The sequence below is a fragment of the Phalaenopsis equestris genome, unplaced genomic scaffold (genome assembly GCF_001263595.1).
Source record: "Phalaenopsis equestris unplaced genomic scaffold, ASM126359v1 Scaffold000002, whole genome shotgun sequence".
In the NCBI taxonomy this organism is placed as follows: domain Eukaryota; kingdom Viridiplantae; phylum Streptophyta; class Magnoliopsida; order Asparagales; family Orchidaceae; genus Phalaenopsis; species Phalaenopsis equestris.
The window spans coordinates 17,673,644-17,697,971 of record NW_018164444.1 but is presented as its reverse complement, the minus strand read 5'-3'; the positions used below and the strand labels follow the sequence as shown (position 1 = coordinate 17,697,971).

At 33.8% G+C, this 24,328-nt stretch overlaps 2 protein-coding genes across 3 annotated transcripts in view; both read left to right on the top strand.

The window, feature by feature from the left end:
* Positions 1 to 12,062, top strand: part of LOC110018097 (protein timeless homolog) — a 41,104-nt gene extending 29,042 nt beyond the window's left edge. Inside the window, exons 11-19 of one of the 2 annotated variants that reach the window (XR_002293332.1) lie at positions 229 to 726; positions 804 to 1,165; positions 1,552 to 1,665; positions 1,774 to 1,818; positions 6,731 to 6,796; positions 7,258 to 7,473; positions 10,172 to 10,291; positions 11,396 to 11,786; positions 11,877 to 12,062. Coding sequence is in view for 1 of the 2 variants with exons in the window: in XM_020715338.1 (XP_020570997.1) it covers positions 229 to 726; positions 804 to 1,165; positions 1,552 to 1,665; positions 1,774 to 1,818; positions 6,731 to 6,796; positions 7,258 to 7,473; positions 10,172 to 10,291; positions 11,396 to 11,672 (1,698 nt within the window). In the remaining variant the exon portion in view is untranslated. The remainder of the gene's footprint in view (positions 1 to 228; positions 727 to 803; positions 1,166 to 1,551; positions 1,666 to 1,773; positions 1,819 to 6,730; positions 6,797 to 7,257; positions 7,474 to 10,171; positions 10,292 to 11,395; positions 11,787 to 11,876) is intronic. The other variant, XM_020715338.1, reaches the window with a different exon arrangement.
* A 1,102-nt stretch (positions 12,063 to 13,164) lies between these two features.
* Positions 13,165 to 22,723, top strand: LOC110032851. The gene is made up of 5 exons (XM_020736657.1): positions 13,165 to 14,114; positions 16,280 to 16,332; positions 21,282 to 21,445; positions 21,521 to 21,669; positions 22,269 to 22,723. The coding sequence occupies exons 1-5, from the start codon at positions 13,325 to 13,327 to the stop codon at positions 22,721 to 22,723; spliced, it is 1,611 nt and encodes a 536-aa protein (XP_020592316.1). The 5' UTR covers positions 13,165 to 13,324.
* Positions 22,724 to 24,328: the final 1,605 nt, after the last annotated feature.

Below are 24,328 nucleotides of genomic sequence, written 5' to 3'. Positions count from 1 at the left end.
ATATATATATATATATATATATATATGCATATGCATATGCATATGCATGCATGTAAATACGTAGGAATTGGGTGTATGTATGTGAATTCCCTTTTTAAAATACCTGTTTCTGGCAATAATACTCACCGGAACTGGCTTTTTTATATATCGGATTATAGTTTCAATCTCTCTAGATGGTAGAAAACTTTTGCAATTATCTTTGATACTGGAAATTACTTTATATTTTAGGTATCTAAGAAATTTCGGAGAAGAAAGGTTAGAAACAAGTCTTCAAAGGACAAGACCGAAGCTGAACCAGAATTCATAAGAGAACCAGAAATTGCCCATGAACATGTGGAACATATCTCTGAAATGTGTATAGACCCTGCCAATTCAGTCAAGGAGAAACATTCAGAGTTAAATTCTATTGAGGGGAAATTAGAAATAGACCAAGAAGGCATCATGAACTTTAACCCAGCAGCTGTGCTGGATGATGAAGAAAATGAGAAACCAGCAGATCAGGAATATGAAACAAGCAGTTCTTCAAACACCGAGGAGGCTGCAACCAATGAAGTTAATTTTAGTGTCTCAGCATTAGTTTCTAATTTTGCAAGTAACACTATTATCCATAATTTATGCTGGTTGTTGAAGTATTATAAAGCCAATTCTGCAAGCACTAACCACTATATCTTATGCATGCTGAATCGGTTCTGTGAGGATTTGGAGCTTTCCCCCATGCTTTATCAGGTAAACATTCTGAAATATCTCATTTTCCATTCCCCAAAGAACTTTTTGTTGATTTGTCCTATTGTCTTTTCTTGCAGTTATCTCTACTCACTATATTTTATGATATCTTAGCTGAGCAAAATAAGTGTAAATCAAAGGACTACATGAACATCATAAATTTTCTTACCAAGTTTTTAAGAAAGATGTTTAAGATAATGAGAAGTCAGCCTTTGCTTTTTGTTGAAATACTCTTTTGGAAGACACGTAGAGAATGTCAGTTTTTCAATGCCGAAGTTCTCATGGAAAGCATTGGCAACCTGAGAAAAGATTTAAGAAAAATGGTTGGTGACTCAAATGTTGGATTTAGTCGACATGGTGATATGGGCTATAGAAGCATAGCAGATGCTCTGGGTGATGATGAGATTGACTTAGATCTTCCTCCAATTCACCATGATCAAATGTAGGCTATGCGTAGTTCTTTTTGGGGGCATTTACATACATACCATTAAATTCATATATATTTACATATCTTACACCTAAACGCTATTTTTAACATCTATAAAACCCAAATATTTCCTATCACATAAAAAACACAACTATTTTAAATTTTAAAAGTGAAATACACTTTTTAATGCATAGATAAGGTGGTGTGTATGTAAAAATTAAAGTTTAGATGTTAGATATGTAAATACATTAGAATTGAGTGGTATGTATGTAAATCTTTCTTCCTTTTTTAGTAGAACGAAGTAGAATTTATTCTACAACATTTGATTCTGAAATATTTCCTCTTTATTTTAGTTTTCCTGGCTAATCACACAACATTTGCCTCATAATTTTAATAAATAGGGCGGGACATTCGTCTGATTCCGTTGAAGGTAATTCTGATAGAATCAAGGGAAGTCAAGTGCAAAAGAGAAGCGAGGCTTCTGCCTCAGAAAATGAGACGAACATGAATAGAAGGTCAGCAGTGATAAAAAAATGTCATTATGAAGAGTGATTGATCTGCATGTCTTTCATTTGTGGATGTTTAGCTAATTTTGTAATTGTTTTTCTTTTTGTTGTCACCAGTGAAATCACACCTTCCAGTCCACAAATTGAGGTTGCTTCGAGAAGGTATAGTTACTCTTTTACCAAAAAACAAGACACCATCATACATGAACTTAATGAATAGTGGGTTTAAATGTTGCTCTTAAGATCCTTTTTAAACTTTATTATATATAATTTTTGGTTAGAGCAGCAGTTTTCATCTTTCTTTTCTTGAAACAAATTATTGTTACGAATAAAAATTTTCATGCAAAATAACTGAATAAGGATGTAAAGGGATCATTTATTTTATTATTATTATTATTTTTAATTTCATGGTGAATATATATGATCAAGATCATCTTTTTTGTATTTGCTTTTTTAACTTTGGAAAATATCAGGTATAAAAATGGACAGAAATACAATTATTTTATAGCCAAGGCTTTAGACCCTCCTACATTTATTTTTCATTAGGCCTATAGGTTTATGCCTCATGATTTTCCCAAAGTAAAAATTGTTCAAGCCTAATGCACTTTTTGTAGCCAATAGTGATATTACTTATCAAGGGCTAACTCAAGGCTTAGAATTAATCTATAAGCGAGCACAAACGGTCAGACGATGTGAATCTAGAAACAGTTAAAACGTAGTCGAAATCATAATTATTATATTCATAATACCCCAGAGGGGCAAAAAAATAATCATGCATGGTTAACGGTTCGAGGATTTTATTCACCGAATCCGAGACAACCAATCTAGTAGAGGCAGCTCTTATCCTACCCCCCACGCTATCAGTCTTCGCGACGTCGTTCTTTTCTTTCTTCTCAGATTGTGTCAATTTTTCTGGCGAAACTTCTCTCTGGTTGAACAGGTTGTAAACTCTGAATGGTTGACTGAATTGAAGCCGTTTGAATTTGATCTAATATCTTTTTGGACGACTTGCTCCAAACTGTAGTCCGTTTATCTCTTTCTGAGTTCAGATCTATCAGAGTGATTGACTCAGTCGAAATCATATTTACGGAACCTCTTTCAGGTTCTTTTAAATATTTTTTCGGGATTGTTATATTCCCTTCTTTAAGGTTCTTTTCGAGCCAATCCTTAAAGACTAAAAAATCCTCTATAGTATGTCCAATTATTCTGTGATATGAGCAATAATTAGGTTGATCCTTCTTTGGATCTGGTAATCTGAACTCAGGCTTCTTCATCAGACTTCTGAACATCTTGGGTACTGCTTCGTCTTTGAAGGAATACACCACTTCTGTCGTTCTGCCAAGGACGAACCCTTCCTATTATCTGTTCGATATGATCCTCCCTGATGCGGTTGCTGGCTAGACTGGCCATACTGCTGTGTCCGTTGCTGCTGAGAATCTTGATGAAAATTTTCTGCATTATCTTCATTGGCTTCTTTCCATTATCAACCGTTGCCACTGTCCCAAACTTCTTTTCGAATCTCCTGGTTGTCCTGAACTTCTCGTCTTTCTCATGAGAATCCATATGCTTGACTTCTTCTTGCAGATTGCTAGCCTTGCTGAGTAGCTTCTCAAAGGATTTAATGGTGAGTCCCTTAAACATGAAAACTACTTGCTCATGGATGCTCTTGAGTAAAATCTCAATCAAATGATGTTCCTGTACCTGAGGTTCACATTTCATGCTAAGGTTTCTCCACCTCAAAATATAGTTCATTAAAGTCTCGTTAGGCTTTCGTTTTTCTATCACGAGATCTCGAATAGAAACATGATGTTGTGCTCCAGCAAATCTCTTCACGAACAACTGTTCTAACTTAAAGAATGTTCTCACTGATCCGTTGGGCAACTCGACATATCAATCAAAAAACGATCCCTGATAAGCTGCTGACAAACTGACAAAAAAACAATGCTTCACTATCTTCGGTATTGCCACAATTGGCTCAAAAATGCGCTATATGCTGTCTGAGATTTCTAGTCCTATCAAATATCTTAAAGTTCGGTGACACAAAACCTTTAGCTTAGGGTATGCCATCGAACTCCTCCGGGTAGGGTCTACCCTTTAAAACCAATGCACTATCCTTAGATTGGGCTAAGGCCTCCTGAACTTGTTCGACCATTTGTTTAAATTCTCTCTCTGGTATGACGCTTTGGGCAGAGTCCTTTTGTTGATCATCTCTGTTAGCTGAGGCAACTTCCCTCCTCTCATCTATGATTTATATAATCTCTGGTTGATTGACTTCTGGAGAGGCTAATTGTTGTGGTTGAGACTGTCTTTGAACTGTAGCCATATCAGCCATAATAACCATGGTAGTGGCCATCTTTTCCATTCTCTTCTCCATTTGACTAATTTGCTCATCTTTTAGTTGAACAACTCTACGCAGCTCATCCACGACGTTCCCTTCAACAAGAGGCTGGGCATCGCGCGCAGATGTAGCGGCTCTGGTTTCAATGACATGAATATCCATGCAGTCTTCATCGAGGTAGTCATTAGAGCCTTCATTTTCATCATCAACAGGAACTCCATGTTCTCGGGCTAACTCAGAAATATAATCCTGAGCTTTTCAACCTTTTCTTCAATTATTGACTATTGTATCATCTTGAGATCCATAGGACTCTGCTGCACATCCTCTACTTGCACATCCATTTCGCTAGCAGTCGTTGTGACAATGTCGGATACTTCAGATCCCTGCTTCATTCCATAATTCTGTCTTACAGGCTCACTGAATCGTATCGATACTGCGACCTTGGGTACCCACACTTTTTTCTTTGATGGTGATGTCTTGAGACGGGGTGTCTCAACAGAAACATCGACATGTCGAAGAGATGTATGCTCCCCATGGAGAAGACCAGATACAATATCAAGTAACCTCGTTATCCTTCCCTTCGGAACTTTAGAAACATTTTTACGGCTGGTAATCAGTAGAACTCTCGGTCTCAGACGCGATTTAACCGGTCGACGACCTGCGAGTCTAGTGACGGTAGAATTGGTAGTGACGATGGCAGTATCAACTTTGCTCCCCAAACGGAACCTGACGTGAATGCGAGGAGGTAAAGTTTCAGTTGGCGTCTGAGACCGTCTAGCAGACCTGACGTTTCTTAGAATCTCTTTCTTCATGTGAGGGGCTACTCGTTTGAGCAACTCACCAACTGAACAATCTTCTTTGACAGTTAGTCTATGAAAAACCGTACTAACTTCTGGATACTATCGTACCAATTGGTGTCCATTACGGGATGGAACCTACTCCCTCGCAAAAGCGGAGAGGTATCCAACAATCCCAGTTCCTCCTGATGAGGAAATCCTTCAACAGAAACATCTTCAGAAATCTAAGCTTTAGTAGCCTTCTGAATCTTTTGGCTGCGGTTTCTCCTTTGTGACCGAGTTAATGACACAGTTCTCGAACTCGATCCAATTTCAAATACTGACGGCGGGACAACTAATCTTTCAGTTGGGTCTTCGACGATCATAACCTCTTTTTTTTAGCAGAAATGGGAAAGACATGCTTAACAGGCGCCGTGGTGGCAGTAGTCTTTCCCTCTTTGTAAGAAGGGAAATTTTGTAGGCAGTTCAGGTTGAACTCAGCGGACGGTTTTTGAACCTTTGGAGCGGCTACTTTCAGCACGACGAATGGGGCTTTTCCGAGTATGACCTCAAGCTCATCGAATACTGCCCCAAACCTGATGGTGGGGGCGACATTGCGGGCACTGTGGCTCGTCGGCATGTCGCAAGAAAAAGTGAGTGCTATGAACACCATTGCAGTAGCTTCAAAAAAGAAAGCTCTGAGGTTAGTTATTTGACCAATACTTTGTCATTCTAGTGCGAACACTGAAAATTAATAAAGTTCGATCTGTAAACCAGGTAAGTTTTTATTTAATTTGTGGAGATTTTAGTAAAAATAGTTTGAAAGTAGAAAAAATTTAATTAATATAAAAAAAGTTAAAGAGCAAGCGCAACACAACACGATTCAACTTAATTTGTAAAATAGCAAACCAAACTCGAAAGTGAAAGTGAAGTTCAGGACCCAGTGCGGGACCGACTTTGCAACACACACTGCCCATATGAAACTAGTTCACCAACACACCTATTGGGGATCCGACCCCACACTAAGATTAAAAGTCCTAATGAACTCCCGAACCTTTCTGTTCAAAAGTACATTATAGCAGGGGGCACTTAGTTTGCAGGAGGAACACTATCGTTGATAGGTATCATGCTATGATGTGATTGTTGTTTCTTTTTGCAATATTTTCTTTAGAGTAGTGATATACAATTATGCTGGTTTGATATGTTGTTTATATATTTTATTGTTATTTTTGGTTGTTTTGATTTCTGTAAGGTATACTTTATTGATTTTTATTGGTTTTTTTGTATATTAGAAGTTTCTAAAAATTTGTGGATGGTTATTTAAATGTTAATACCGTCCAACTGTAATTTCTAACTTAGTTATTTTGAAGATATCAGCCTGGGTCGTGGCATGTTAAATGCTTTTTTAATAAGTTTATCTATAATGATAACAAGAAATGAGCTTGAACGCTGTTTATTATCAGATCCCATAAGAAATTATAAGATCTCTCAATGTCGATCAAATATCTCATAGCAATGGCAATAGCAATTTTACATTTAAAGAGTAGATTCAATCCTATTTTTTTTGAAGGTTATATCACGATAAAGAAAGCTGTCTCCAACAAGATATCCATACCGTACTTCCAAAAACGAATTTATTTAATCCTTTTGTACTTATACTGACCTCACAAACTCAGTCATTTGGAATCACACATAATTTTGATAATCTTAATTTTATTTGAACTACAGCAACATTCATTTAAATTGTGGTTTTCCTGGATGCCCTTTTCTAGCTTTCCGGGAAAAAAATTTATGATTTTCTATTTTGATAATTTTAATTTTTTGGTAATCATACTTCTTTTCTTTAAGCATTAATGCCACGTAGTATTGCCCATACTCTTCTGTAATCTTTTATCAACACTGGAGCTGTATTTCATTTCGACTAAAGCCTTCTCTTATTTCCCTTTTTTTAAATTAACAGTAGAAGAAAGCGAGTACGCGCCTTCAACAAAGAAGAGGAGCTTCAGATCACAATCCTATATGAAAAGTGAGCATTCAGTGATTTACAACTTTTCCGTTAGATTAAGGGTCCGTTCGGGACAAATCTCACTGATTTGCTTTTCAGACCACCACCACAGTTCTCTTTGAAGAATTTCTTTCTTGCTGCTTTTCAGAATTTTCTGTGATACAAAATTGTTTTTTTCAATATGATGTTTTAAAGTGTGGTGGCTGTCATAAAGCTGTAGTGTCAGACTTTTAAATTAAAATAATTTTACAATAATTTATCATAATTTTTTGAATAATAATTTCTTCTGCAGCAGCCCCAAATAGATCTTAATTGTTTTATAATTAGCTATTCTTCCATGTGCTTCTTCATTCACTCAGCCGATGGTGATTAAATTTGAAATGCTTCCATGATGATTACAAGATCTTTTCATGTAGATTTTATTTTCTTCATCCTTCTTTGAGATTTACAAGTTTCACTTTTTCATCCATTTCCCCTTTCAGGTTCAAAGATCATAAAAAGCGGAATGTCATGATTGCTAATGCTCTGAACCCTGACCAAAAATTCACTGCGGCCCAAGTTTCCCGCAAGCTTAAAGAACTTGGCTTATTACCTCATAAAAAGAGCTCATCGGTGTCGGGAAAACACAACAATGGGAATGAAATCAGTGAAGTAAAAGATAACTCTGATGAGGAAACGTTGCTAGCATTTAGAGAGAGGTAAGTTTGTAGAAGTTCTATCTTCGCGTTATTCAAATTTATAGTTTATCATTGGTACTTAATTTTTTCAGGGTTTGCTTGACATGCTAAATTTTATTACATCACAAACTTAATTTTTTTCTATTGTTTATTTTAGGGAAAAAAATGACATTCAAATTCTGCTCGTCTTAAAATTAGAAAAATGTTAATTTACAATTTTATCAGTACCGTCTTCAAGACATCTTTTCTTGCTCCTTGTATCATGCTGTTTAGCGTCTGACTGAATTCCCATAAAGAACTATAGCACTTTTCATATGGTTATATCATTAATTAATTCATTTGATTCTTTTTTTTAAAAAAATATAGATATTCAACATATAGTGTACAGCCAATTGTCAAATATGAAAGAGATGAAGAAAGATTCAGGATAATTTCAATACGCAACCAGCAGTAAAAAAACCACCTTATTTATTAATATTGAAGACATGTTTCACACAGTAAACTTTTGCTAATACAGTTCACGGTAGGAGCTTCTGAAACAATTTTCATTAGCAATATAAACATTTTTTATTCTCGATTATAGTGCTACTCTTTTAATTTTGCATGAATGCTATTAAAAACTTTTGTAAATCATTGTAGTGTCAGTCTATATATTCTTTTATATCGGATTGCAGTGCATCATTATCTGCTAATTCAGTATCACCATGCCTGAACATTTTGTTGACGGTAAGATCTTTGTCACATTAGTTCATTAAACTAAGGTTTTATTATTTTCTTAATTTTTTATTTAATAATTTTGTATTTTGGAAATCATTTCGTAATGATAATTTGTTTAAAAAAGTATGGGAAAGAAGAAAAATAAAACTTTATGAGGTGGAGCACATCATTTGGATTAAAAGTGAATCAAGCCTAATGTTTCTAGAAACTCAAAAAAGAAGTTGACATTGTAGAAGTAAGCCTTCTCGTCCTTAGGGCTTTAAATGAACTAAAACATTTGATGAACAACTTGAACTCGACTTGATTAATACTCGATTGAGTTTGTTCAAATTAGTAAATAAATAAGTTTGAATATTTTTTAAGGACTTGAATGTTGAGAGGCTGATTGGGATTATTTTTTGTTTTTGCTTTAATAAAATAGAAAATAAAACAAAAACATATTTGTTTGTTGTTTTTTTTTTAAATTTCTTTTTTAAACAAGTGTTTTTGTTTGTCAAAAACCCAAAATAGGAAAGACCCGCTTTTTGTGTTTTCAAAATAGCTCCCTCCATCCCCATCCCGATCTCACCCTAGGTTCAGACTCTGTTCCTTCTTCGACGCCGATGCCTTCATTGCTGGCAACGCCGACCCCGATACTCGTCCATGCCATATCCCCCAACGTCGCCGCTTATACCATCACTGTTCAGTTCCCCTACTGAGAAGCTTAAATTCCTTGTTTATCTTTTTCCACTCCTGGCTTTTTCCTGCAAAGTCTCCGAGATTGTCGGTGTTGAGCAGCCTAGTGTAAAGAATTCCTATCCGCTGAACGAAGGTAACGAAGAATCTTGACGGTTGGAGATTGTTGTTGTCGAAGCTGTGAAGAACGAAGCGTTGGATGGAGGGGATGAGGTTCGCTGGGCGGAAAGTGGGGTGGGACATTGAGATGAGGGTGGTTGTTGGGATGCTGAGGAAGGCGACAATGACGAGACGGTAGGTTGGAGCGGGAGTCTGTCTCCAGTGACAATTTTGACGTTGACGAGGAAGTCGCTGGAGCGGTGACGGAGGAAGAGGAGAGAATAATTATACTTGTCCTGTTTTTAATTTTTAAAAATAGAAAAATCATTAGGGTTACGAAGCATATTTTTGTTTTATGTTAAAACAAAACCAACTAAAAATAAAAAGACCCCTAAATGAATCAAACTTAAACATGGCATAACTTGAAGTCCTTTGTTATTCAATGAGTAATTTGTTAATCTCTATAATAAGTCTGATAATAGCTTATATCATATATGATATATCATTTAAATAAAATTTGATTAATAATAATTTATTTAGTTATATATTTAATAGTAACATATTATAATTAGCATCAATATAAATATTAATTTAATGCAATTTTTTATTATTTCTTTATTTCAATGAATTAGTTGGTTAGTACTCATTTTTTATAATTTGATTGTAAAAAAATTTACTTGCAATTTATATATCATCTTATTTATTTGGTGTAAATTAATTAGATACTAATTTAATATTCATTCAATTGCATATTTGTTTAAATGTATAGAATTATTTATAAGAATTTTAATATAAAAATTTTTGTACTAATTCAAACATTTAGCTTGCTATTAATTTGTTAAATTATTTGTTTAATTAATATGAACAAGTACAAATCAATTACTATTATTTAAATTTTAAATAAGTCAAGTATGAACATATTTGTGAAAGCTCAACATGAGCTCAAGCCACCAATGAACAACTTGTCCAAACCAAATCCAAATCTAATACCACCATTACTATCCTTTAAAAGTGAAACACCTTCTCATTCATAGGTTTACATGACACCAAGATTTTATAAGTGCAACAATCAAATTTTGGGTGTTAGATATGTAATACATAAGAATTCTGTGGTTTGATTGTAAATTTCTCATTTAAAAATTTTTAAACATCTGGGAAATTAGATCAACTGACATTGCATTCTATAGATGGTTGGTCATTACTAATTCTTCTTTCATTTTCATTCCAGAAGTAATAAAAAGAAACGTGTGCCAGGAATGCATGCTATCACAATGACTAGTTCATCGCTGCAGCAAGCAGCTCTTCGAGAAAATGATTCCGATGATATGGTTTTGAGTTCCTTCTTAACGTAAGTCCGTTTGTTTCTGGCACCAAAGCTCTAGCCCTTTCATTTGAATTGATTCCAATACAAGATTTTTATTTCTTAAGGAGTGATTATTCGTTAAACAAAGCTCAAACATCACTCAGTACTTACACTTGACAATAATATTATGGAGTATTTACATACCTACCACTCAATTCTTATGTGTTGTCTAACATATAAACTTCAATTTATATATATAATATATATGTTATTTTTGATGTGATATGAAAGATTTTGGTGGTATGTATGTCAGTGCCCTTATTATTTCTTTTGGGATAATTACATACATTGCACTTGAAACAATGCTATTTACAAAACTAGCATCCTTGCGATTTTTGAACTACCGAATCTATGTATGTATCCTTGCAAGCATTGCTATTTATGAAACTAGTACTCTGATGAGTTTTTAAATTATCGAATGGATGCATTTATAGCACGGATGTCAAAGCAAATCAAGTGGTTTTTAAACAACATCTGTAGCTTTCATTAGAACTTTCTCATATCATTTTAGTATTATATAGTTCACTCTATATCCTGTTTTATGCCAGGCAATAATTTGCATGATTGCTGCATAAGTGATCATCTTTTTGTATAGTTACCGCTCGAAATAATTTTAGACTAATGTTCCAAGACAAAAAATTCTTCTTCTCTTTCCATTTTCATCTCATACGTTCCTTTTGGTATAGTTACATACATACCATCCCATTTCTATGTATCAATATATCAAACGCCTAAGCTTTAATTTTTAACATTTATGCGACCCAAATCTTTCACATCTAAAATTTGAACATACCTTTTCATGCATAGGTATGTTGATATGTATGTAAAAATTGAAATGTACGTGTTAGATACATAAATACATAGCAATTGAGTGGTAAGTATGTAAAACTTCCTTTTTCTTTTGACAAAAAAATTAGCATTTTGCTGGCGAGCATATGAAATGTGCAATGTGAATGTAATATTTTTAAGTAGTCATCAGGCGTGTCCTTGATTCAATAACTAATCTTCACAATCTAACACATATCTCTGGTTTTTATCCATAACATGATTTTGTTCAGCTTGTCAGTGACAACAATCTGTCCTTTACAGAAATACATCAGCCAAACGCAAACCAAAACCATCTGTAGCAGATCAAGATGTTCCAGAAGCAACTGATTCTGAAACTTGGGCCATGAATAACACTCCAATTGAACTTGATAGAGGAAAGCATATCCAACTTGGTGAAATCTCTGCTTCAAACCAAGATATGCAGGTTGTACATTCTGAACTAGAGGATTCCATGGATTCTGCTGATGATATGGGTCCTGTGGTTCCCAGAAAAATGAAAAGAATGATACTTGACTTTGAAGAAGATGATGATGATTGAACTATAGAAACCCTAGAGGTTGGTTAAGATTATTTTGTGAGGCTTCAAGGGGCTGTATGGTAACGGATTTCAGTAAGATTTAAGCTAAATGTTGCTAGAGATTAATAAAAAAATGTAATTTTAAATTCAGAATTTATTAGCAAATCCAATTCTTTCTTAATTTCTTCTCATTTTTTTTAAAAGTGAATTCATATTTTCATGCAGGGGAGGCGCTCCGTATCGCATACAAGTGCGTTAATGATGCACATTAAACCACTAATAATGTATTCTTCTTTGTGGAACAAGCATTGAATGAGAGAAATGTGAGGATGAGCTGGTTGGCTTGTCTTTTAAGGCAAGTTAGTAATGTACTTCAATGAATTTGCACCCACTTTTAATGATATCATCAAGTAAACTATTAATATGCTAAATAGGTGTTTTGGAGGTTTGTAGGCTTCATATTTTGTTGTGTGGTAGATCATGCATTCTAGGTTAGTGCTTTGGTAGTCGTGCACCTTCTATCGGATGATGAAATTATGAATGTTAGTATCGGTGCATCATCACGGCCTCTAAAGTTGGGAATCTAAGACCATCAACTTTTGCAAATCCATGTCCTTATGCATATCCTAGCACATTATACATCTTCATTCATACACTTGCCTTCATTTTACTTTTTTTTTTTTTTGAAGTGGCTGAGTGAGCATGTCTTGTATAATTGTAGATTCTATCATCCTTTTTTCCACCAACTTATTGGATCCTATGATAAACTATGGCATAGTAAAGTTACAATAGAGCATCATATATGAGAATAGCCCCTATGTGCTCCATGTAGTGCTATACTACTTGGGCATAAATGGAGGCACTAGTATCAAGTGAAATCATACTTTACATATGCAATGTAGTGCTATATGTTTATGTTTATGTTTATTTGATATATAAAAAAATATAAATATATTTTATTAAGTATTTTCATTACATGACACTTAAAATTTTCTAGAGATTTGAATTCAAATTTGGTGCTCTATATTTGAATTATGGTATCCCCAAGCGCAAGAACATTCATATAACAAACATGTTCAAATAAAGTAAAAATACTCATAAGTTCTTCTCAAAAGCAATCATATCACACAATTCCTTATCTATTTACATATCTAATACCTAAATTATCTTATTTACATACATAGCATTCAAATCTTTAATATCGTATTAAAAATTTAAATTATTTTTTTTTTCATTTAATGTTTTTTTTTTGTTAAAAAAAGTTATTTTTATTTTTCAAAAGAAAAAAAAATAACATTTTCATGTAAAGGCTATGATGACAAAGTATTATAAATATAAATATTAAAATTCATATGTTTTACATATAAATACATATTTCAGAGCCTTAAAAATGATATACATTTTTTCACTATCAAAATGTCATAAATATTAGATATTAAATCTGTAAATTCATTAAAATAGTGTGACGCAAAGTAATGACGGCCGACCATCATTACTAATTTGGCGCCCGCAGCTCCGGTTAACTTCTCGTTGCGACCGCGCACAACTTAACCAACTCGAACACTCTTCTTCCATCGCCCTCCCAAATTCAAAACATCTATAAAACCCTAACCCTAACACGCAAAACCCCGCCCACTCAATCCTCTTCAACTGGCCATCATCTTTCAGCTAAAATGGACTCTGTCCTTCTTGAATCCCCTATGGAAGAGCGATCTCCCGACCTCGGCCTCTACCCGGAGACTAACTACGAGCTCATGCTGCGAGAGTCCATCAAACGATTCCTCGCCGGAATCCTCCGAGAAGGCTTTGATTTCACCGTATTCCGCACAGTCATTTCAAGGCAACTCCAGTCCTGCGCTGACCCGCCGCTCGAGATAGTGTGGCTGTACTCTGCTGCGAGCTACCACGAGAGCATTGCTGCGAAGAACTCTTTTAATAGGGTCCGTATCGTAAGGGACCTCCTCCAGCTTCTCTCCGCCTTCTCTGCTGCTGGCGGCGGCGCTAAGTCTATAGCGCTGATCGCTCCGGCTGTTTATGATTTGTATCAATGCGCAGTGGACGGGTTGGTGGAGAGGAAAGAGATGAAGGAGATAGAGTGCTTAGCGGAAGCCATTTTGAGTTATATTAGTATATGCAGCGGTCAGTATAACGATGTGGAGGCGATTTCCACAGAGCTGCATCCTTGCTTTCTTGACCTGGTGAAAGTGTGGACGTTGAGGCACTCTGGGAGTGGGGGGAGCCTAGAGGCATTCTTTCCGCTGATTAGTAGTGAAGTTCGGAGGAGGTTTGAGATGGAAGGATGCGGAGTTGGTTATTTAGCTGGGGTGGTAGTTACGGAGGCTTTTCTGCTAAGGTTATGCTTGAAGGTGAAAATTGGAGGAGCTTCAAGGAAAGAGTTGCAAAAGGAATTAGGAATCTGGGCTGTTAGTTCGATAACTGTGTTCTGCAACAGGCATTTTTTCGGTATGATCCCTTATGCTTAAATTTTGGGTTTATTTTGAATTTTAACTATTTGATTTGGCGGCTCAATGTTTGTTATGTGGGTTGACTCTCCAAACGATGTTAATCAACTAGCAAAGTTTTGATGGTGGGCTCCATTTTGATAGGCTATGAGAAGACTTAAGATGAGTTATGGACTAGAAGGAGATAAATGTGAATGATAGAGGATATATTTGGCTTTGTGGTCACATAAGACCTTGAGATACTACATACATGCTTTAAGCAATGTGAAAAGTTCTCAATTGTTCAAAGGTGGATCCACCAAATCACAAATCGGTTGTTTTTTTTATGAAAGAAGAAAACTCTTTTTTAATATATTTTATGAAAAAATGGTGAAACTTGAATGATGGGAAGTTATTTATATTTGAAATTAGATTATTTAGAATAAAAAATCAATTATATATTAGAGTAAAATATGATAGTTATTTCCATTAAAAAAATATTGCCATTGAACTTTTAGAGGATCTAGAAATTGATCACACACAATTAAGAGATTTGTTGGTAGGTTGAGGATTGAGAGATTATTAATAAAAAAAAATGTGCTTTTAAGAGGCACAAAAAGTACTGTTGAAGCTTACATTGCTTATAATAAATTAGAAATTTTGCAAATGAGTATCTAAAAAGGTAAAATTTCAATATATTTTTTTATTTGTATCATATACTAGTTATTAAGAATACAACAACAACAATAACAACAAGTCTTTGTCCCACTAAGTGGGGCTGGTTTGATGAATTTTTTTTCTCCATTGTGTCCTATTGCGTGTCATATTTTCATTTAATTCTAATAAATTAAAATCATTTTATTATACAATATGCCCAAGTCTTCTCCTTTCTATAATTGGTACTAGGAATGAAGTAGAAAAAAAGACATGAGAGATCAGATCTTGAGATTTTGATCATATTAAAGAGTTAAAAAATGGAAAAAATTAAATGAAATATGAAAACTGCTATTTTAAGAAAGAAATGATTCATTGAGAATTTCAAGTATTTTTTTTCTTAGACAATCATTATTAACACATAATGTGATAGATTATTGATTAATTTTACAAATGTGAGGTGCACTTAGCCCTAACGAAAGTAAAGATAAAGCTTTAAGTCCACATGATAAATTTAGCCAGTTTTAGATAGTTATTAGTGACAATGTATTAGTTTGGTTACCATATGTTTTTAACAAAAAATGCATATTAATATGATGTCAGATGCCTGCATCATGGTCATTGAGAAGATCATATTTGTTTGATAAAACGAAACTATTCGCAAAAGTCATGAAATAAGTTCTTAGAAGAAATTACTTCAGGTTCATATATTTGTTGCATGGAAGATTCAATGTGGAGGCAATTTTTATGTTATGGCAAACATGGAGAAATATAAAGAGCAAAGTAAAAATCTTTGTATAGTGATATTGAGAAAGCATAGCTTTGACTACAACGAGAGTTATTTCGTTGCATACTGAGAAAAAATGTGTCAATATAATTTAAGTTACTAAACATATGTACGATATATTATTAGATACTGTAGTTAGTTACTAGAGCAACCGTTGAGTTCCATAACATAATATTATTAATCTTAGATAAATATTAAATCTATATATTTTTTTGGTCATACTTAACAAAGGAAATCAGAAGTTAGGCATCTTGTGCAAATGGCATAATTATAATAAGTAGAATTTTTGGAATAAGCAGGAAGTTATAGTAATAATGACTGTATGTAGAAGATAAAATGGCTTATTATTAGTAGGACAATGGCTTTATATAAGTTATGCAATTTTAATGAGCAATATGTTAATAAATATAGTCAATATTACTAGGACATAAAATGATAGGTAAGTATCGATATGCATAGAGAGAACTGAGATGCACTTGAGGAGATAATTGAAGTATAAAACTGCCTCGCAAGTACTATGCAGTAAAAGAAGATTTTGGCGACTTGAAAACAAATTTTATAAAGTAACAATTAGGTAGACCAGATTGTTTGCATTCAAGTGTTGGGGATAACAAAGTCAATCTATTGTTTTTTTCTTTTTCTAGCCTATTCGGCATTTAGTGAATTGTCAGCTGTGCTCGTTTTCATTGTTTATTTTATTAATGCATTTTAAGTTTCGCTTCTAATTTTGATACGGTGATGTGCAGAAATATTGTTGAAATACCTGCTGGATCGAAAAGTTAATGCAGCTGCTCTATTGGTAGGTTAAAATCAAATTTGAGACTTTCATGAACTTCATTTAACATTAGTAGAATTTGATCCTCTCCTTCTTTTTGCCTTCATGTACAATAAAAATTGTATGTGATTAAAGCAAATCGAAAGCTTTTCTAGTGATAGGAAAAATCCATGTTTGATTTAATGTCAATTTTAAGTGCTGAGTAGTATCCTTGCTGAGTTTTGTGAAAAGAAGTTAGATACCGTGCTTGTTGCCGAAAAACTCTCCGTGCCTGGGGGCTTGTTTATTACAAATTTGAATATAATAATGGCACTGGTGAGATAACTTTGGTCCTTATGGATACAGTTGTTTAGAAGTTACAGATTTCTACGTTATGTTTTTATCATAACCTATCATTTCTTTTAATGAATGATTTTTTTTCATCATAGGTATAGTGGAGGTAAAATTAAAATGGCAGGATTCAAAAGTTGAATATCCACGTCATGTTGCACATAGTAGGAGCATTTACATACATACCACCAACTCCTGTGAATTTTCATATTTAACACCTAAATTTTACTTTATGCATTTACGCCACCTAAATCTTTCATGTCATATCAAAATACCACTAATGTAACTTTTAAAAAGTGAAATACACCTTTCATGCATAGGTAAGGTGACATTTATGTAAAAATTTAAGTTTAGTGTTAGGTATGTTAATGCGTTGGAATTAAGTGAAATGTATGCAAATTTTCTTTAATACAGGATTGCATGTATTTTCCGTACGAGAAGAAATTGAGACTGTTTGATGTTGAGAATTGATGTGAAAGTGGTGATTATGGTGAAACTGGATCCCTTTTTTGGTTGAAAAGGAAAGAATCTAGCATAGAAGAAACACCAGAAGGTAAAGAAAAGAGGATTGAGAACATTAGAATATTATTGCGTTAAGGAACTGGTAGAAATAATGAGGGAAATCATTCATGAAGAAAGCCTATTGTCATAATGAGAGAGGAGGGTCATCCAGAAAAAGGAATAATTGAGTAAATGCCATTTCATACCTCATTTGCCAATCATTTTTATTACAATTCCCTGCTTAATTATATAACAATGATAATCATAATTTGATGGATATCTTGGCCTAGGGTGATGGGAAAACTTCTTTTCTTCTTATTCCATAATTAAAAGAATATATTATATATTTATATACACTCATATCTTTTTAGATTAGGGATGTTTCTAATATATAAAAGATCATGCAATTAGATATACTCTAATTAGGTTACCTAATATACACACTTTCTAATTTGCAACCATTAGATTTAATATTTTTCATAACACTCCCCCTCAAGCTAGGGCACAAATATAAGTGACTCTAGCTTCATTAAGGGCCTTTGTAAAGATGTCCCATAATTGTTCCCCAGTTTTTGTATTAGCTGTAGAAATCAAATTTTGTTGAATTTTTTCATGAATAAAATGTGAGTCTATTTTAATGTGCTTAGTTTTTTATGAAAGATAGGGATTGAAGCAATATGAATTACAGCTTGAGCATCACACCACAATTTTGATGCATCTGCCATCTTAAAACCCATTGCGTTCAGAAATTGGGAAACTCACATTAATTCACTTGAAGCTTGTACAATTGCCTGATACTCAGATTTTGCACTAGATCATGACACTACATTTTATCTCTTTCTCTTCCACGAGATCAAGTTATCACCAACAAAAACTCAATATCTAGTAATGGTTCTTCGATCAATCTTGGAATTTACCCAGTCTGCAATTAGGGAAACATTCAATTTTTCCGTGCCCATGATTCTGATATAGAATCTCTTTTCCAGGAGCTCCTTTAAGGTAACGTAATATCTGTTCTAGAGCTGACTAATGACGGACTGTGGGGGGGACATGAACTAACTTATAGTGCTTATTAAATATGCAAAATCAGGGTGAGTCACTGTGAAGTATTTTAATTTTTCCACTAATTTTTTATATTATTCAAGATCATTAAAAGACTCTCCATCCGTGGTAAGTTGTTGAGCGGGAAACATCAAGTACTGTATAGTTTGACCCTATATTTTTTCGTTTCTGTTAACAAATCCAACACAATTCTGTTAAGATAAAAATATTCCCTTCTTGCCCTGTGATATCTCAATCCCTATGATGTATTTTAAGGAACCCAGTTATTTAATGATGTATCTTGCTTCCATTAATAATAACGCCATCAACGTACATCACCAACATAATGATCCATGAATCAGATTGTTTGTAGAATATAGCTTGATCACTTTTACTCTTCTGTATCCCAAACTCTTCTACTGCTTGGCTAAATCTTTCAAACGATGCCTGGATGCTTTGCTTCAATCAATATAGTGACTTACAAAGACGATATATTTTCCCAGACTCCTCATGAGCAAAAAACCTAGGAAAATATTCCATGTATACCTCTTCTAATAGATTGCCATGCATAAAGACATTCTTTACATCAAGCTAGTGCAAGAGCCAATTATTCATTGCAACCAAGGATAGGAAGAGGCGAACCAAAATCAACTTAGCTACCAGAAAAAAACGTGTCCAGGTAGTCAATCCTCATAAATTTGAGCATATCCCTTAGCAACTAACCGAGCTTTGAACTGAGCTACATATCCATTAGGATGAAAGTTAACTATATCCATTTACAACCAACTACATTTTTCCCGAGGGTAGTTCAATTAATTCTCAAGTTTCATTTTCAATTAAGACTTTCATTTTATCAAGCATTGCGGGCTGCCACTCTAAATGGGATATGGCTTATTGAACATATCTCGGGACCTCAACAAAGTCAAGGGAAGTAATAAACAAGCAATTATAAAATAAATGATCAAAGTTAACATAAGAGAAAATGTGATAGGCCCTCATTAAGATAACATAAGAGAAAATTTCAAGACATTAGAATTGAAAATGTGACCGTAACTTAGAGAAAAATTTCATAAAGTTAAACTAAGTCATATGAGAAAATCATTTACAAAAGTGACAAAATATTGAAATTCATTAAGATAACAAGAAGGTAAGGTTCTGATACACCTCGACACCAAAATCAACGATTAAACCATTACACAATCGCAGTAGGTAGGTGGAAAAAAAACATAAATAAGGGTTGTTCTTACAACAATCAAAGTAAACCAAGCATGCTACAAAATTGATCTACTATTCGAGAGTTAGTTTGTCACTCCCAAACCCTAGACGCTGCTAGGAACACCACAAGAAGAAAGAAAACAACAGTCACAACAAAACATGCATGAAAATAAAACAAACCCTAAATTTTCCTCTAATAGAATCCTCATACAATTTTTGAAAAATTTCCTTCTAAACTTCCCTCTAAAATTCCATCAATTTTTCCTCCTTGAATATATAATTATGGATCTAGTGGACCCCACTCCTTTCTTTCCTTCCTCTGCACCTCGCCTGGCGCCCTCCCCTTCTTCCCGCGATAAAGGGCGACCCATCTGCAAAATTTTGATACCGATCAATGCATAGCATAATATCTTAAAGCAATGAGCATGTGACATTTTGATGCATTGAATAATAGAGAAGTTGAAAATCCAATATGGAAGAAGAATTTAGGGGAGGGGAGGAGAGTGGAGGGGAAAATCAAAAGGAGGCTTATGATTTAGAGATGGGAGGACAATCTAGTTGAAGAAAACCACAATAGCAAATGCCATTTTTTTGAGTTCATTAATAAATCATCCTCATTTATCATTTAGATTCTGAATAATAACATTTTATGGAAAATATGAATTCAACATGACTAATGAATATCACAAAATACTTTAACCATGATAAATGACATTATATGGTAGAATAAGTATGAAATTGAGTCGTCCATTAGATGAGCAGATAAACTCTGTATCAAAGGATCAGGATGAAGTGATTAACTTATGGTTATATATGGAAGTTGTTCGAAATGATTTCCAAAAAAAAGTTTTAACACCTCTGGCAAGCATTCAACAAGAATAAATAAAAAATGAACTTTCATGAAGCTGATCATAAATAGTTGGGACAAGACTAATGATGAGGTAATCATGATAATGATTAGTGAGATTAATAACTTTTAGTACATTAGTAGGTCTATAAGAAAGTGAGTTAGGGAGGGAGATGAGATGCCTACAATCATATTTCACCACATCACCAACCATTTTTTTCAACACCATGCCTTTAAGAACATATGATGCCTGACACTTGTTTTGAATCGGGGAAGATATTGGTTCTTTGATCTTCTCGTCATTGTTTTTTCTTAACAATAGTATTTTGAAGCTAACCTTGATGTGAACTAAGAAGAGACCATTTTCTTTGCATTTTATATTTTGGTTGTTTTTCCTTGATCATCAGTTTTCTTCAAGTGTTGTCATTGGAGGGTATGGGAGTAAATGAGTGGAGTCGAGCTTGAGTCATCCTTTGTTTAAGTTTGAGCTCGATTAATTAATTGAGTTCGAGCTCAAGCTCGAGCTTAATTTTGTGACTTTGAGGCAGCTCACGAGTCGGCTTGTTTATTATGAAGTGGAATGGAGAATATATTTTTAATTCAAGCTAACATTATAATAAAATGACATAGAGAATGAATAATTAGGAGATAAGTTGTAAGAAATCACTCGATATAAAATATAAAATCTATATATTTAAATATATTTAATAATTTATAGATAAATTCTTGAATTTTAATATATTTTGAGTGTATTTATACTAATATATATATATTTTTTTAAATGGGTCAGTTCTCAAGTTAACAAGTCCTGCCGGAGCTTGGCTTGTTAGCTCATCGAGCTCAACTTGCGAGCCACTTATCGAGCCGGCTTGGCTCAGTTTGGCTCAGTTACGCCCCTATTAGAGGGAGACAATGAGAAGCTTCCGGGGTTAATCTATTCTTGCTGATCTGCATATATAAACTTAAAATCTGAAGTACTTTGTCATTTTTACAAACGCAAAATGCTTATATTCTAACTTTGACATATTCTGCAAATCAGAATACTGAAGATGAACAGCTTGTAAGAGGAGTCCTCTATGATGCTGTGGTTTTGGTGGATTATTCTTTCCTTTTGTCTGTGAAGGACATAGATCAGTATGATAGGATAAGAAATCTTCTCATCGCAAAGCTGATCGTTACTAACGAGGCTGTTGAACTAGCCAGGTTAGCTGACAACATCACATTTCTTCCAGCTAGGCAATCATCAGAACTGATTGATTTTCTATTCTCTGATTACAGGACGAATGGGGATCATGGCAAAGCCATCTCCTATTTGAATGCATTTTCAACTTCATCTCTTCGGACCGAACTAGTCAACTCGGTGCGCAATCAGATTGGAAATTCCAGCACCCAAAAGCCGAAAGACAATTCGCCCAAAGGTCTTCTCAGTGAGTATCCATATTTCTTCTTTGATTTTTAATCAAATTGTCATTGTAACAGGTGGTTTGAAAAATGTCAAGAAAGTCTGGACATTTAGTCCCCATCCACTCTTAACATGGGCTAAAATGGTCTCCACAAAGGACTATTTCAGCTCCAATTTAAAGATTCGGGAGTCTAATTTGACACTTTTATATGAAGGCCTATTTTATGCCCTATTTAAAAAGTTTGGAGATTATTTGACACACTTATATGAATAGCTATTTTAGCCTCAATTTAAAAGTCTATGAACTAATTTGACACTTCTATATGAATGGCTATTGCAACCTTAATTTGAAGAGTCTAAGGAGTAATTTGATACTTTTATTGACTCCGAGATGGTCAGGGGACTATTTTAACACTTTACTCGACAATAAGTGAATAGGACTAACTCATGCACTATCAGAAATATGATAAATAATTCCTGCATCTAACAACTTTAAAATTTCCTTATCTACCACTTCTTTCATTATTGGATTTAACCTTATTTGAGGATCAGCCCTAGGTTTATGGTTATCTTTTATAAGAAATCTATGATGAGTCTTTTTAAAAAAAATTTTTTTTTAAGCAGAGTGGCTTGTTCATCTCGAGCAAATGGGGAAAAGAATTCTTGATGATGAAGCTTCAAAATATGCCAAGAAGCTAATGTGTGAAGAGTCCAACCTACTCGCAGTGCAGTCTGCATCAGCTGATGAGAAAAACATGGATGTCGATTTATTCTTTTTTGATAAAGGCGAGTCGAAAGGTGACGAAATGGAGTCAATGGATGCTGCATTTATCTCTGCAGCCCAATCCATGAAACAGATTTCAACCAATGGAAGGGTGAAAAGAAAAGAATCAACAGGTGAAGCAGGAAATAGGGTCAAATTTGTAAAATATGATATTCAGAACAACTTATTTGAAAATTCTGGCATGTTGCTGATGCTGCAAATAGTGATAGTGAGGTTGAGAATTCATTCTCAGATGCAGTTATGGAGGGATCTGACTGAGTTTGAAGCAGAGCTTCTTCTTGTTTGGGGTTTCTAACAGTTAGCTGTTCAGCTTTGGAGCAAGAAATTGTGCTCCTAAATTTTTTGCTATTTACAGTTTAGTAGTATTAAATGATGAAAACTTTTGAGAGAAAATCTGTTCTTAGTCTGTAACATGATGAATTTTAGTTACAGCCTTCTACTTCTGCATTCTGTTTTATGGCTCAGAATGTTGGCCTATAAATGAGAAGCATAAAAAGTGTTGCTGAGATGAGAATGATTAGGTGAATGATTGATTTTACACTTGAGATAAAATGCGAAATGAATATATTTGTGAAAGGGTTAGTGTGGCTTTAGTTGCAGACAAGATTAGAGAGTCTTCCTAGATGATTTGGTCACATTAAACATCAACATCGAATGATCCAATTAGAAGAGTAGATGTTTTATATTTAAATTATGTTAAGAAAGGTAGAGGTTTGGGTTGTAAGTGAGTTGAGCTGACTTGTGAGCCTGTGTTAGTACTTGGCTCGATAAGTGGTTGACGAACTGAGCTCTATGATTTAACAAGCCAAGCTCAAGTTTATCCCGACTCTACTTGTTAGCTGGCTTATTTAAAAAAATATTAATATAAAATATATTTAAATATATTAAATTTGAAAATTTTATCTTTGAGTTAAAGTATTAAAAATATTTTAAAATATAATATTGAGTATTTTATATTAAATGATTCATTTTATTTATCATCTTATTATAATACTATCTGAAAATAGTGTTATTTTTTTTTCTATTTTATGCTAAATAAACTAATTTGTGAGCTTGCTCGAACTCGTAGGCTTAAGCTCGAGCTTAAACTTAATAAAATTAATCAAGCTAACATTTAACTCGAAGATGCCTTGAGCTTGACTCAACTCGTTTATAGCCCTAATAAAGGTAGACCTAAAAGGACTTGGGCATATTATATAAAAAAATGATCTTAATTTATTAGAATTAAATGAAAGTATGACATTCAATAGGACACAAATAGAGAAAAATGATTCATGTAACATACCCTAATTAGTGGGATAAAGGTTTTGTTGTCGTCGTCTTCTACTTCTACACAATACTTTTCATTTTTTTTTTTTTTGGTGATATTTGAGTGAATTTAATTCAAAATTGTTCTCTTGATTGAAATCTTAAGCTCTTGGTTAAGAGGATAGGTAGGCTTGCACTACACATTACACCTTCTCTTTTATGTCTTATGTGTAAAAGCTTGTCAGTCGGGAAAAAAAAAAAAAAAACAAAATCATGTATTTACATATCTAACACCTAAACAGGCTAGATGTTAGATATGTAAATACATAACAAAAGCTTATTAGTGCATTGAATGAGTTACATTTCATATAAAAAAGGTTATTGGTATTTGTAGTTGATTGAACTTTAATAAAATTGTAGAAATTTAAAGTTTGAATTTTAGAGCATTAATCCACTTGTTTACTTTCAATAGTTTTATTATTTTTATATTTTATGTTTTTAAAAAACTATGTATTTTTTTTTTCAAATTAAATATGTAACAAAATTTTTCTTAAGAAAATATATCACATAAAATAAATTATATTTATGGAATTTAGTTTTATTTAACTAAGCTCAACTCAAGTTATGTCAGGGAATATATAGATGTGAGTGT

What these genes read in the sequence shown, in the direction of transcription:
- LOC110032851 (XM_020736657.1), top strand. Translation starts at nt 13,325, where the DNA reads ATGGACTCTGTCCTTCTTGAATCCCCTATGGAAGAGCGATCTCCCGAC. An exon ending in GAGGCTGTTGAACTAGCCAG is followed by an intron (nt 21,446 to 21,520) that starts GTTAGCTGACAA and finishes CTCTGATTACAG; the next exon opens with GACGAATGGGGATCATGGCA. An exon ending in TTCGCCCAAAGGTCTTCTCA is followed by an intron (nt 21,670 to 22,268) that starts GTGAGTATCCAT and finishes TTTTTTAAGCAG; the next exon opens with AGTGGCTTGTTCATCTCGAG.